At 39.9% G+C, this 15,820-nt stretch overlaps 3 protein-coding genes across 4 annotated transcripts in view; 2 read left to right on the top strand and 1 right to left on the bottom strand.

Moving 5' to 3' along the window:
- Positions 1–565: 565 nt before the first annotated feature.
- tmem106ba (transmembrane protein 106Ba) lies at positions 566–8,000 on the top strand. Its single transcript, XM_072691641.1, has 8 exons — positions 566–663; positions 1,688–1,887; positions 2,273–2,336; positions 3,346–3,505; positions 3,660–3,800; positions 5,634–5,683; positions 5,773–5,826; positions 7,006–8,000. Exons 2-8 carry the CDS (start codon positions 1,701–1,703, stop codon positions 7,124–7,126), a joined length of 777 nt encoding a protein of 258 aa, XP_072547742.1. The 5' UTR covers positions 566–663; positions 1,688–1,700; the 3' UTR covers positions 7,127–8,000.
- A 1,146-nt stretch (positions 8,001–9,146) lies between these two features.
- seraf (Schwann cell-specific EGF-like repeat autocrine factor) lies at positions 9,147–15,343 on the top strand. The gene is made up of 6 exons (XM_072691644.1): positions 9,147–9,162; positions 11,079–11,413; positions 11,860–11,955; positions 12,150–12,254; positions 12,499–12,594; positions 14,630–15,343. The coding sequence occupies exons 2-6, from the start codon at positions 11,179–11,181 to the stop codon at positions 14,740–14,742; spliced, it is 645 nt and encodes a 214-aa protein (XP_072547745.1). The 5' UTR covers positions 9,147–9,162; positions 11,079–11,178; the 3' UTR covers positions 14,743–15,343.
- The window catches only part of vwde (von Willebrand factor D and EGF domains), a 31,875-nt gene continuing 31,104 nt past the window's right edge, over positions 15,050–15,820 (bottom strand). For both annotated transcript variants that reach the window (XM_072691642.1, XM_072691643.1), the window contains exon 32: positions 15,050–15,688. In XM_072691642.1, the coding sequence (XP_072547743.1) occupies positions 15,680–15,688 (9 nt within the window). In that variant the 3' untranslated portion in view covers positions 15,050–15,679. The remainder of the gene's footprint in view (positions 15,689–15,820) is intronic.

A 15,820-nucleotide genomic window follows, 5' to 3' on the forward strand; every position in this document is an offset into this window, starting at 1 on the left:
TATATATATATATATATATATATATATATATATATATATATATATGCATTTGAACTGGAGATGAAAAGACAGTGCAGTTATAAAGAAATATGTGCATATATTAGTATGTAAGTGAAGTGTCAGTCGTGTCCAGGAGTGCAGATGGACAGTACAGTGTAAATAGTACTGATTAAACCTATGATTAAACATAATGATATATGAAGTGCTTCCCCCAGAATGAGGAATTATGATATTTATGTTTAACTGCATCTGTGTTAATATGATCTGGTGTTTCCTTTACAATCAGAAACACCCTTCGTGCCCTTTTTGGACAAGATCTCCAACCCAGGCCAGATTCATGTCACCAGTTGTAGTTAAAAACTGTGAAACTGGAAATGTCCAATCTTTATAAATGCCCTGACTCTTCAAACTGTAAGCTAACACTCAGCAACCAAGGTAGCCTTAGTAGCATCAAGGCAGTGTGTGTTATCAGCCGATCAGGGCAGTGGTGTCGCCCTGCCCTGGTATTCACCGAGCACGCAACAGCAACACGGTGACGTCCCCAGGCACGTCGCGCAGCAGCCAATCAGAAGAGAGCGGGGGCGTGGCCGTCCGAGCTTAAGGGAGGACGTCGTGCTTCCACGGCTTCAGGAACAACACGTCTAAGCCGCTGTTGCCGCTGAGGTAAGAGCTGGATTCGGGGTGTTTACTATTCCGCTGGTCTGCTGTAGCTACATAACGTTTACGAGCATCACGACTGCACATCACATGTCCCTTTTTAAGCGTGGTCAGTGCTGAGGACGACTTAACGATGCTAGGCACGTAACTGACGTCGAAACGCACAAACCCTAAGCACTAGAACGAAGGAAGCTAGCTAGCTAGTTAGTTAACTAACACTTCATATTTCCTTTAATCTAAGCAAATCTATCCATCTATGTCTTTATCTCGTCTGCTTTAATAATATACATTGAATTTGTTCCGCTGTGATGTGGCTGTAGAGTGACAATCTCGAGTTATTGCCGGAAAGCGACGCTTGCTAAGATGTTGGGCTGCGTCCTAATATACGTACTGTGTCTACTTGTGTACTAACGAGTGGGCTTCTCTCGTGCGTAGAATTTCTATGTGGCTGCCGGACGGCTGCGCACTAGATCAGCGTTCTAGTAAGTAAACAAGTACGGGAAGTACACATATTGGAACACAGCCTTGATTTGCAAATACATTTAATGGAGGCAGAACAAGAAATTCCTTAATAATAGCTTTTACATTTAATAAGTTTGTTTGTTTATTTGACATGGACTTACTGTATGCAGATAAACAGTTACATTAAAGATAACTAATTAGATTTTTAAAAGTAAGGGGTAATTACTGTAACATTGTATACAGTAGATATGGGGTATTTGTGTGGATAATTTAATCTTTTTATTAAGTAGCTAAAACTTTGTCAAAGTTCTTGTTCGTTATTTGTTATTTTGCTATATTAAAAACTCTAAATTAATTGAATGTGTCTTTTAACTGTGGGAGACTGTGGGATTTTTCTGTGTATGAGCTTAATAACTTAGTAATATGAGAGTTTTGTATTTACATGTCAAAAAACACCCCCAATGTTATTGCTCGTGTTGTAATGTTGGCTTTAACGCTTCATCCTCTTGGACCTGAGGAGGTGTAGTTCTGCATTTAGCATTTAACTTAACTTAACTCTCTTAAATAGGAAAGGTCCAGCCATGGGGAAGTCTCTCTTCTCTTTACCAAAACACAAAAGCGAGGGCCATGAGGACCTGACGCCGAAAGATCCCGACTCCGAATCAGAGGAGGACAAGCAAGATATTTCACAGTTCCCGTATGTTGAGTTCACAGGCAAGGACAGCGTCACTTGTCCCACTTGTCAAGGCACAGGAAGAATACCAAGAGGTAAAAAACATGTGTGTAACATCAGAGCTTGTGTACTTTAAACCATTGTTGACTGTCCGTTATCAGGGGATTGTATAATGAATAGAGAATGAATCAGATCTGCATCAGTGTACCGAGTTAACCCCAAGGCTTATTATACACCCCAAGGTGTATTATTCAGTAACTACAGGGACTTCTGTGCAAACTGGTGGAGCTATTCTCTGCTAACAGAAGTTTGTAATAACGCTTTTGGCTGTTTAAGGGTTTTTTTAGAGAGCAATTTAACTCAATACCACCTCAAAACCTCAGTTTAAAGTTTGTCATTGTGTCTGTGTTATTTTTGGTATCAATGTAATACTTCTATTCAGTGAGTTCAGGTTTTTTTCCTCGCCCCTTTTCTTCCCAGAACAAGAAAACCAGCTTGTTGCTTTGATACCATACAGTGACCAAAGACTTCGACCAAGAAGAACGTAAGTTCCTCCTGGACATTTTATAAGATTCTCCTTTCAGAAATGTTTTGAACTTTGTGTGAAAAATGTTCTGTGTTAGGGTACATAGACTATAAGGACAAAAGAATTAGGACACTTGTGCATTAATGGTTTTGTATGAAATTAAGGGTATTAAGGGTCTCTACTGTCTGAGAAAGGCTTCCTACTAGATTCTGGTGCAATTTCTGTGAGCTCAGGGAATTCAGGGGTGCTGGGAATCCAGCAACAAGAGAATTAGTGAGGTCAGGATGTTGGATGATCACCATGCCAACTTATTACCAAAAGTATGGGATGGAGCACCATTATTTTAGAGACAAGCTAGACAAGCTGTGCATCTCTGCATTTGCACATCTGTGTTGGTAATGGGTGCAACGTAAAGTAGCTGAATATAGTGTATTATATGTCTCACAGGACAGGGCATTGTACCCATCCAGTACACATATGTTTTTAGGTCACAAACAGAGGTTTTTGAAAAACGCTCTCCAGGGTGGTGATTTAGGAGAACTTCATTTTCAGTGTTTTAGTTTGGGCAGGTAAAATGCATCCTTTTAAAAATCCTGATATTACTGTGTTAACTTGTGCATGGTTGTTGCTGGTGTCCCACGCCCAGATTTTGAGTGTGTGGGTGATGGATGTGGGGAATTTATCTGTAAGAGGGTTATGAAGACCTACAGTGAGGTTTTTGTTGTTAGAAATGGCGCTTTATTTAGGTCTGTTTTGGCCATTACGCTGTTACTTGAGAAATTTGACCTCAAACTTTGTGTTGTTAGCACCCCCTCCTGGGTTGGCATGCTCTTGTGAGCAGAAAGACAGAGTTGTGTGCTGAGGGCATTGAGGTTGTATTCAATTTTGATGCTGACGTTTTCCTTCAGGATTGGTGAAAATTTTAAAAAGAAAACCATGATTTAGCTGAATGCTTTTGAATGTAATTCAGCTGTGAGCATGAAGAAGAATCTGTCTGACTGTAATGAGGACTCTTATGTTCTTACAGAAAGCTGTATGTGTGTATTTCGGTTCTCCTGTGCCTCCTGCTTTCTGGCCTGGCTGTGTTTTTCCTGTTCCCCCGCACCATCGACGTGACCTATATTGGCGTGAAGTCTTCTTATGTTACTTTTGATACAGAGAACCGGATCGTCTATCTCAACATCACAGTAAGCTAATGATGGGTATTTCAGAGTGGTAACCAGTTAGATGATGCACTTTAAGCTAAAGCTGTTTGGAATTAAAAATGATAACTTTCAAAGCTGTTTAATGTATTTAAAAAGATATTAAATCTGTGTGTTTTTTCCCCCACCCCTTCTTTAGAACACACTCAACATCACTAACAACAACTACTACCCAATAAAAGTGGCAAACATCACAGCACAGGTGCAGTTCTATAAGACGGTCATTGGAAAATCACTTGTGAGCAACGTGACCACCATTGTACCTCTGGATATGCGACAGGTACGTTCTGAGCAGTGATGTATTAATGTCATTTTTCAATAAAATTTCACAACTGATTCAGTTGTACATTTCATCACTGTCACACAAAAACCTTGTATCTTTAAAATCTTTGATGTTAAACGCAGCCAGTTAGTCTAAAATTTTTATTTATTTATTTATCTAACCATCCATAAAATACCTATTTTATCTAAAAGATTTTGCTAATGAAATGTATTGTAGTTTAAGCTAGGGTTCTTGTGGTTTTCAAAAGAGTGATCAGACAACATAAACAAGTGCAATTATTTGTGCCAGCTCAAAATATCTGCTGTTATAAATGCTCATCTACTGGAGTGGATGTTTATGCTCTTGCAGAAACAAGTTTTCTTAAGTGTTCTTCTTCTAGCCCTATGTATGAGCAGAGAATTTACAATGACTGCAGTTTTCAAATGCACCAGTCGGCTTTCTGTTTACACAACGCAAGGCCACATTAAATGATGGCATAGTTGTACCACAGTAAAAATGCCTGTTCACTGTTCTTGCCCTCATATAACTGGCAAAAACATACATGGCCATGTAGTATCAGACTATACCACACCTCAGCTCCAAGCGTTACTGACTTGTTTACCAGTAATGCCAATCTGAGACTACCAGCCTACCAACCTTTAGCACATTAGTACTGCAGAGCATAATGAAATGATAATAACATTCAGCTACTAGTCATAGCATTCAGCTACTTTAAGTTGCACCCATTGTTGACACAGATGTGCAAATGCACACACAGCTTGTTTTGTTACTGTAGAGAAGTATTGCTAATACAGTAGGACTCTCTGGAGCAGATAAACATGAACCAATGGCCTCATGTTCAATGCCAGGCCTGGGCTAGAGGGGTATAAAGTCCCCTAGCATTTGAGCCATGGCGCAGTGGAACTGTGTTCTCTGTAATGATGGTTGGTGCTCCATTCAATACTTTTGGGACGAGTTGGAGAGTTGGGGATGAGGTGGGCAGGTGATCATCCTACGTCCTGACCTTACTAACACTCTTATCGCTGAATGTGATTAAATCCTCACAGTAATGCTTTGAAATCTAGTAGAAAGCTCTCCCTGGACAGTAGAGACAGTTACTCCAACAAAAGCAGGATAAACCCTTGATTTTTGAGTCCCATGACTTTTGTCCATATAGTGTATTTTGGGATTACCACAACCATACATTTACTCTTATGGATGTGCGTTTTCATGACTGTGGCCGTAGCTTTTGTTGAATGCTTCCCTGTTAGCCATTAGATAAGCTTAAGGAGTGCCTTTGATGAATGTAGCTGTTCAGATCCTATTCAAAGTGAGTCATTAACTCCATCAGCTCTTGGTCACTACAAAATCAGGATAACAGAAACATGTCTAGAAACTGGGCAGCCTAACAATGTGCCTAATAAAGAACTATGGATACCAAAGATCTGCAGAGCTGATCTGGTATGTCCCACTGAGCAGGTGATGCTAGTGGACAGTGTTGTTGATTGACCAAAGTAGTGAATAGTGTAGTATTCCTTTATATTGGGAGGATGTACAGTGTTAATAACAGTCTGTGTTAATAAAGAAGTGGAGCTTTGAGTATCTGATGATTTGGATTATTTTTCTTTTTATATATATATATATATATATATATATATATATATATATATATATATATATATAAATTGAGTGTGCCTATTGTTTCTCACAGTGAGTACATGACCTTTGAGTTTCCAGCGCACACCCTTTCCTGTGTCATGTGACCTTCTAATCAGACATTTGAGTAATGTGTAAACACTGTGTGTGTATAATAACAGCTCATATCTATTCTAAAACTCTGTTTTTGTTCAGGTTGACTTTTCAGTTCCTACGGTCATAGCTAATGAGATGAACTACATTTTGTAAGTATTTATTAGTTATGATTTGTGCCTGTTTAAGGTATGTAAAGTTTCTTTTGTTTGTGTTAACGTTTACCTTTTTTGTTTTTCAGTGAGTTCTGCACCATGCAGTCCATAAAAGTGCACAACATTGTGGTAATGATGCAGTAAGTTCAGATGATTTAGTTATTATCCATATACTGTATTTAGAGGTCCTTACAGTCTTACAGCAAATGTGTTATAAAGGCTTCTATGAGTGATGCTATAGAAGAATCAAGAAGAAGGTTACAGTTCAATATACTGTGATGCTGTAAGACAATACATTGCATTTTTTGGGGGTGGGGTTCCCCAAAATCAAATTTTGGGAAAACTGTCATAGTACAAAAACACACCTTCATATATTCAAAATCAGAACAGTGGAATCTGAAGACAAAAGGGGTTTAAACACAACACCAAATGAACTACTGTCTCCCAACATTCTTAAAAAGTTTACATGGCACCCTCTGGAGTCTATAGACGCATCAGATTTGATGTTTATCAATGTTCCTTTTAATATCTTTGTGATAATACAGCTCGGAAATACATTTTAAAAGACTTCCTAAATCTGTAGAGCCCATCTTTTCAATTGCAACTCCTTGCCATATCGTACATGACTCACATCCGGAGTCACGAGGCTGTGCAGACGAGTTGAGATACTCGTCTAACTGGTGGATTTGTGTGTCTGTCATCTGCCCCTCATCTAATTAATTGATTTGTGAGTCTGTCTATAGTTTTGTGTGAAACTGACCAATGGACACTGAGAAACTCGCCAATTATATTCATACATATCACTACTTGGTGAACTTGCAAGCACCAAAACAAATCAAAACAAAGGTATGTTTGCACGAGAAATCCAACCACTATGAGCGGTTTGTGGACAGCAGTGAAGAACAGCAGTTCATTTAGATTAATTAGGAATACAATGACAGTGTGAGAGCAGTCATCAAGGCTTAGGGGTAACATACTGATGGTCATTCTTAGTTTTTGTGAAGGAATGGAAATACCTTCTGTATGTTCCAAGTGGTAATACGGGAAATGAATTTCAGAATCTGCAGCAAGGGCTGTCTAATGGTTCAGGAGTCCACAGTTTGGTGGAGGAACTAGTTTCTATTATCTCTATTATTTAACTTCTGTTAATTGACATGTTTAATACACTGTTTGTCACAATGTATTTGAGCAGAGTAATCACCAAACAGTGCTGTACAGTGGCTCTCCATGGCTGGAGATGATTGATGAAATTGCCATTCTTACCCACAGAGTGTGGTTGGAGGCTCACCTTCTCTTGTTCTCTGATTGTTCCCCCTCAGGATGACTGTGACCACCGTGTACTTTGGACACGCTGAGCAGATTTCACAAGAGAAGTACCTCTATGTGGACTGCGGCGCAAATACCACCAGCCCCAGCGGACACACAAATGTGATACAGTAAAGCTCTGTACCGTGAATCCTCCCTCCAGGACTTCTTATTTGGTGTTTCTCTGCAACCCTACGACTCTGTGTGCTCTGGTCGGTTTTAGATGCCCATGCATGGTGATGCAAGGAAGGTCTAGGTCAGGACGTTCTCATCATCATTATTATTATTATTTTTATTATTATTATTTTAAGCATTAATTTTTCAGAGCTAGATGTAGAGTTGTAATTTGGGAGCTAAAGAAATGCAGTTAAATGCCAGAGAGTGCATTTAACAAATCTCCTGTTCTGGGGCTAACATGCTTTACTGTCTCAAATTATTCAGGAAGAAAAGTTTGATTGGGAACAAATCACTCACATCCAGACTGGTTTACCAGTTGTAGCTTGCAATCACAAAACATATTAGGCTGTATTTATGAACCACTTTAACATTAATGTTTCCTGGGGGTAGTGAGGGGAGAGATTAACACTGTAAAAAGTGCATTAGTCCATGTTCAGGCACAGCTATGAGATTCTTTATGAAATGTAAACTGCTGTTGGTAAAATATCACAATATTAGAAAAAGAGGCATTTTATATATGTGTATTTTTACACACGCCTTTAATGTACAAAATTATTTTGTCTCTGCATTAAAAAAAGTAATTTTATAAAAACAAATCTGTTCGCAAATATATGTTAACATGTGTTGTGGTCAGTGAATCCCCCATCTGCCTACATGCCTTATATTGACAATGAATACATCTGCTATATTGTGTGTATGTGAGATGTGTAATCTTTAGGTTCACGTTGTAAAGGAAACCAACAGACTATATGTCTTGCATCTGACTCCTCAAGTTAGTGTCTCTTTTCTAGCCAAGTCTGTTTCATTTACAATAAAGTGATGAACTACTGGTTTCATTTGTGCTGTACGTTTGTCAGTCTTGCATAGTTTGATCAGATGTTATTTTAATCACGTTCAAGCTGTTTTAGCATATTCATAATCTGCCCTCCCTCCCATCTCCTAAAATTATGAGCAATAACCACATCAGCTATAGAAGGAAAAACGGTTGCCCTTCTGTACTATTCACTTTGTTTGCAGGTTTTGACATTATCAATTACCCTACGATCAAGTGTTTACCACAAAGTAGTGACTGATGCTGCACTGAAAGAGCAGTATGTACAACATTGTGAAAACCTAGAAAAAAAACTAGTTTAAAAAAAGTTTGCTGTTTTGTTGAAACACAGGTAGCAACCAAGTAAAACAGCTTCACCTGTTGTTCCCTGAAGTGATTTTATGTCCTATTATCCTCATAATAATCTAAAGTCAACTTGTGGGTAAATGCTACATTAATGGCACTGGACCCTTCAAATCGTCATGAATTCCTTAAGCTAGCTAGTGCTAGATACTGCACTAACAGGACACTCAGCAGCCAAGCTTACATATTTGTCTCAGTAGTCATATGATTTAGGCTCCTAATAGCTATTAACTAGTAGGAAATTCTTGTTTTATGTTGTTTAACTGTAGAAAGACCTCAGACTATGTATTTACTGTTAGTCAAATCAGAGCTGGGGCATTACCAAAAGGGAAAATGAAATTATAGGTAGTGCAGGGGAAATACAATGCCTTCTTCCTAAAAAAATATGAATTCTATAAATGTGCCTCTAAGCTTAAAAGTAAGGTTTTCAATCTAGTTTGAATGTGTATTTGAACTACACTATGGAAGCTGATGGCCCTCGTGCATCTGCAGCTGGACAGGAATGAAGCAGAGGAATTAGTAGGCCACACTGACACATGGAGCAACACACACTATTGGTTTGTTAGTACAACCTTTTTGATTATTCTGGAGCGCTGGATAAACAGAACATGTGTACAATGAATTGGTTGAAAGTCCAGGTTGATAATACACCATATCATGGCGCTTCTATCACCACTGAATTGTTGTCTGTGAGTTTTCATAGGTTCTTATTCTTATTCCTATTCAGTGTCTCTGGCATAAGGAGGAGATGGGCCTGCTCGCAGATGACTGCCCAGTCTTTCAGTTTGCAGAAACTGTGCAATACAGTCAACTCAGCATGGTACAACATCCTCACACAACTCATCCAACACCCTGCAGAGTCAAAGCAGCCTAATGTTCTGAAAGCCAAAGATCATATACCCCACTAATCGCCAACTCAAAGCTAGTTTATTAAGTATATACGTATATAGATATAATACTTTGCAAACAGAGAAGTCAATGCAGACATGAGGTGCAGGTATACCTTTTGCTCACAGGATGGCGCAATTTCACTGATTCTGTGCATATTTAAAAGAACCAGGACACATACCCATGCCTGTGTGTGCATGTTAGAGTATGTTAGAGATATGACTTCATTTTTATGTGTGGACACTTTTCCCAAAACACTGTCAGGACAAAGATTCAGAAAAGCTACATGTTTGTTCAGGTACAAACAATACACATCTCGCCTCTAGTGGACCTTAAGAGTACAGTATGCCCACTTTCCCTGTGAAAAGGTGCATAATTGTAAAATTAATAAAACCCTGGAGAAAATGCAGTTCAAAAAGACTCCAGGTTTTTATAAATTTTACAAAAATAAACCTTTTCACAGGGAAAGTACGGTTATGTGCATTAAGTAATAGCACTGACGACATACATTCATAAAAATAAAAAAGGTGCTTCAACCGGTCCTTTAAGTGATACTAAAGAGATGTGAGTGTAAAGAACCTTAATATCCAATTCTTTAAACCATTAGAACCTTCACCTACAGCTCTCTTACAGAAACTTGGTTGTTTTACAGCATTGCATGAAAACCCCTTTATAAGAGTACCCCCAAGTGTACCACAGCAATGACAGTTAGTGCACATTAATACAAACAGCAGTGAAATACAGTTTCACAGTAATCATGTAATCAGTAGCCCCATGTGAGGTGATTTACTATTCACACACGTTGCACTTAGATTTGGGTTAGTGTGTACTGACAGCGGAGCTTCTTCTCTGAAAATCCCTCACATTTTAGATGGACCTGTGTAATTTTGAAAGTATTTCCCGCTTTAAATGGAGTGCACTGCAGATCTCTTGAGGCAAAAACTATGCACATCTGTTTGTGCCATTAGAGAAGTAGTACCTATTCTGGTTCCACTGTAATGGACCCCTGAAACAACAAACACTGGTTATGACTTGATGGTTATGATTTTAGGATTGGAGAATTGTCTGCATACAGATGGTTATTCTTCCTGCAAATCTTGATGCTATTCCAATCGAAGCATCAGCATAAAGATCCTTTCTGTGACAGTTACACTGATCTGAGGACCATCATGCAAAAACACTCTCGATTTTTGACTGAGAGAAGGAAATGGGTCAACAGTGGTCTGAAAACATGGAGTTGTACTTGTTTTGAGGAGGGGGATCATTTGACCCACATCTGGAGAAGCCATTTCCTTACATCTGGGAATGTGCTGCTTTTAAAAACGACCATGAAAGTTTCATGAGAAGTTGTGCTCGTGTTGTTTTGTGGACTAAAACTCATAGTATATTATAACTGGATAGAATGATTGTAGACTTGCTTTATAATTTTTACAGTCAGGATGCTTTTCATTAAAAGCCAATGCATCTAATTGCATGTAGATCATTCATTCATTTAGAATTTGGTTCTGGAGGTTCTGGAGTGCTAAAATCAGACACTAATGTACAATGAGATGCTTTACTTGTGATAGAAATCCAAAACTTGAGGTGCGACAAATAGTTCTTTGAGTAAGACCATAGAGGAAAAAAAGCTTTGGCTGTATAAAGAACCATTTTTGTAAATATAATGTGTGTGAAGAACCTTTTGAAGGTTGAAAGAAATGGGTGTAAAGGTCCTTTACCTACTTATGGTTCCTCTATGGTATCACTCAAAGAACCCCCTACACTTTCCTCTTTTTTATAGAACCCTCACTCTGTCCCAGTTCACACTTTTCCAGCTGTGGCTCCATACTGGTCCTCTCTCTCCAGCAGGGGTGCTGTGGAGTTGGGTGGAGTACACTGGGACTACTAGGACTACACAGCTTCTGGAGCCTCAGTCCATTCAGTTCCTTGTGTGAGTGTGGAGACCAGAATGAGAGTGTTTGGCCGTTCGTCCACTCTGCTGCAGACACAGCTCCTGCTGGCCACTCTGGCCCTGTTGGCCGGTGTGTGCCTAGGCCGGTCAGATGCACCCAGAGGGGTCTCCCTACCTTTCGTCTTCGACGTCAAAGCAGTGTGTGATCCACCCTGTAAACACGCTGGAATCTGCATCCGAAACAACACCTGCTTCTGCTCACGGGGATATGAGGGAGAGACCTGCCAGTATGGTGAAGTTTCCTTTTTGTATTTATTAAGTGTGGGAGGTCACTGAGTGAGTGTGTGTGTGTGTTATTGTATGTATAAATAGCTAGATGAATAGCTAAATAGCCAATTTTCTTTGGAAGTCTGGTGTGCAGGCTTAATACACTAACCCTTGTGTTGCCTTAAGGGTCCAAAAATGACCCACCACTATGTTTGACACTTTGCTTTCTAGCTTGAAATGTGACTTTTCCTAGAGTGACCCCAACTCTACAGAAGGTGAAGCATCGCCGTTGTTCATACGTCCATGAAAGCTGTAGACCACTGGGATAAATAGATTGTCTTCAGGTCATTTCTGACCCTTAGGACAATCCCCTTAGAGCAGTATACTGAATGTGAAGACCACCCAAGGGTTAAGCTGAACTACAGTGATCTCTGTCAGACCAATTTAACAGCAATGCTTTGTCGGTTTCAGCAAACTGCTATCCGAAGTGCAAAAATGGAGGGGAATGCCTTCGCCCTGGAAAGTGTAGATGTCCTCCAGGTTTCGGGGGGAAATATTGCCACAAAGGTATTTGAACTTTCTGTGTGAAATCACTCATAGTTCTCCAGTGTTCTTCTCAATCTTCGCATGTAAAGGATTTTGCATATAGAGCAGGCCAAGTAAAAGGAGCAGATAAAAAAGAACCAGAGACCAGTTATAGGAGGGAAGAAGCAAAGGGGGTGGATGGACAGCTTGGTTAACTGAGTGTTTTGGTTAAACAGTGATGTGTGATAGCGGCTGCTGGAATGGCGGTGACTGCATTGCTGTGAATGGAGAGGCCAAGTGCATCTGTCCATCCAGCTGGACTGGCTCCAAATGCCAAGATGGTATGTTGACTTCATCAACCAGTGTATCTAATCAGCATCTGATCTTAGTTCTTAATCCTAATTAATAACTTATTGGAAGCCAAGCTTGATCTCCTTCTGAACTGATGTAAGGAACTAATCCCCCCTTTTTTGCAGTCTGTTTAAATCTGTAAGGTCTAGAATGGGGTTGAAATGAATGTGATTCCAGTGCTCTGGTAACTTGTATGTGCTGTTTTGAGCTTGTGTTGTGGTTTTGTGTCTACAGCTATCTGTCCACAGGGCTGCAGGAATGGGGGCAGCTGCGTGGCCCCGGGAATCTGCAGCTGCCCAGAGGGATGGCTAGGGGGAGCCTGTCACACAGGTCAGCTTACATGTACAGAGGATTTAGGTTCTCAGTGCTGATCTTGGAGTACCCCCACCCTGCACATTTTAGTGTCTTGTTAAATCTGTCATGGGCTTAAACAGGTGTGTGGAGAATAAAGGAAACGCCAAAATGTGGCAAAGGGTTCTCCATGACCAAGAATAAAAACCAGGGGCATAGTGGAACCTCTGATTTTGAGTGTCCAAATGTTTGTGGTCACCCCTTCTCATGAATGCATTCATCTACTTTAAGTATCACACATTGCTGCAAGTGCACACACACATAGACAGCTTGTTTAGTCCCTGTAGAGAAGTACTGGCTATGGAACAGGACTCTCTGGAGCAAATAAACATGAGCCTAATGCCTAATAAAGGCGTGGGGTAGAGGAGTATAAAGCCCCCCAGCATTGAGCTGTGGAGCAGTGGAGCTGTGTTCTCTGGAATGATGGCTGGTGCTCCATCCAGTACTTTTAGGATGAGGTGGGGAGTTAGGGATGAGGTGGGTGGTGATCATCCAACATCCTAATCTCACTAACACTCATGGTGCTGAATGCAGTAATACCTTCACAGCAATTATCCTCTAAAATGTAGTAGAATGAAAGCAGGAAGCAGAACTCTTTTTAATACCTGTTTTAATATTTTAATACCCGTATATTAATATGTGAATTACTGTGTAAATTACTGTTGGTTTTCTAGGTACAAATAAGTGTAAAAAGACATTTCCTATAGGAAACAACCTGCCCATTGTAAAGCACAAGTTGTAACCTGATTTAAATTATAACAAAAAGATAAAAAACTGCAAAAACAGAGAAACTAGGTTAAGAAGTTATAAAGTTTTTTCTCCTGTAACGTTGCCTTATAATATATGTACAGAGAAAATGTTAGACATTGACTTCAACCCATATTCTCTATATCTCGGTTCATCCGTAGAACCTCCAATCATCCGCTCTCCAAAATGGCAATTTTACACATTTTAAAAACCCTTTTTTTATTTTAGTGGAAGTCAATGTAAAAAGATTATATTCCAAATCTTTGGAATATAATCAATTCTTCATATTCAATTCTTCATATTGGTCAATTCATCATGAAATTATGCCAAGAAATGAAAACAGGCAAACAAGGTTTTTTTGTGGCGGTAATAGTATACACAGGCACATCAAAAATGATGAGCACTGCTGGTTTGGAATGAACACAGCCCATTTAATTAGCTCTACTGACCATATAGGAGCACTGTGTAGTCCATCTGATTCTCTGCATACTTTATTAGCCTCCTTTCACCCTGTTCTTTAATGGCGAGGACCCCACAAGACCACCACAGAGCAGGTATTATGTAGGTGGCGGGTCATTCTCAGCACTGTAGTGACTCCACTGACATGGTGAGGGTGTGTTAGTGATTGTGTGAGAGGATCAGACACAGCAGTGCTGCTAGAGTTTTTAAACACTGTGTCTGTCCACTCACTGTCCACTCTATTAGACAGAGACAGAAGCTCATCTGCTGCTGCACGGTTTGTGTTGGTCATCCTCTGGTCCTGTATCAGCAGTTACAGGATGCTGTCCACAGGATATTTCTGGTGAGTGGCCTGTTCTCAGTCCAATGATGACACCAAGGGGTTTAAACACTCAAGCAGCACTGCTGTGTCTGATCCACTCGTACAAGCCCAACACACACTAACACACCTCCACCATGTCAGGGTGTCACTGCAGTCCTGAAAATGACCCACCTCCCAAATGATACTTGCTCTGTGGGGTCCTGTAGGGGTCCTGACCACTGAAGAACAGGGTGAAAGGAGGCTAATGAAGTATGCAGAGAAACAAATGGATGACAGTCTGGAATTACAGAACTACACAGTGCTCCTATATGGAAAGTGGAGCTGCCTAATGGCCACTGATACCCTCATGCTTACATAATCCTGGTAAAAGAAGAAGCATTTTATTCTTCATTTATCTATTAAAACATCTGAAAATCTGATCTCAGACCAGCAGCAGATGGAACAGCAATTTCAACTGCTAACAGACGGTCTCTCTCTCCCCCACAGCTGTGTGTAAGAAGCCTTGTCTGAATGGGGGGAAGTGTGTGTCTCCCGACACCTGCCGCTGTCGCTCTCCGTTCTCCGGCCCCCAGTGTGAGGAGAGGAAAAAGCTCTTCTAACCTCAGCGCAGTCACTCCTTACACAGAGGCTGGAGGTTCTTCAAAATGGTGCTATTCTTTAGTGTTTGTTCCTTCAACGTTGTGACTGACCGATGTTTTACCTTGTTTACATTTACCTGACAAATTCTTCTTCTTATGTCTTATGGTGCAAAATGTGTAAAGTGTGCTGTGGGACTGATTATTTCTTTTACTTCATGGTAACTGTGTGTGTGTGTGTGTTAGTGTGTGAGAAGGTGAACTTGGAATGATAGTGACCAAGGCACCTAGAACGATTTTAATGTAGTAGATACGTGACATGATACACACATGTAAAACAGCTGTTTTTGTACTTTATTTCAGTAAAGTAAGCAGTTGAATGTCCTGATATAGGAGTTTACATAGATGGATACAGGAGTTTATACATATACCCAGTGTCACCAGTATATTTTAAAACCAATAAAAAAAAAATTGAACAAAATTCAGATTTACAGATTCAAAGAATTCTCCTTCAATTACACATACATTACTCATTCAGTAAAAAACATCATATTCGTCTGTAACTGTAATTTCATGAACAAAAATATGGCAGTAAAATACAGTATATTCAAATTGTCCTCAATAAATTGACCTGTATAAAGCTCATTACCGGTCATTTTTATGTACACTGTGCTTTCTTTGGCTCTGTGTTGGACAGTGTTGATTTTCCACTGTGCAGAATATGAAAAAAGACATACAGCTTAGACTAAAAGTCTCCAGTGAAACATCCGAGTGAAAGGTCTAGAGGGTGAATTATTCCTTTGATCTGTTGCTGTATGAGACATGCCCTCATATGCACATATACAAGTATACATACACCCACAAACATGACTGAGTTGTCCGTAGCTTTTTCAGAGGCAGACACAGACGGGCTGCTTAAAGCCACTTCCTCATGTCTGTCTTGTCTCATGCGTCTCTTTCATCATCTGATCTGGAAAAGCACAATGTGTGTCCATTAAAGACATGCTTTGCACAATTAATTCATATACAGAATAAAATGCGGCATGTGCAAAAATGTGGACACCCTACTATGTCAGACTTTTCACATCAGAAATCAGCAAAA

This window comes from Salminus brasiliensis, chromosome 11 (assembly GCF_030463535.1).
Source record: "Salminus brasiliensis chromosome 11, fSalBra1.hap2, whole genome shotgun sequence".
In the NCBI taxonomy this organism is placed as follows: domain Eukaryota; kingdom Metazoa; phylum Chordata; class Actinopteri; order Characiformes; family Bryconidae; genus Salminus; species Salminus brasiliensis.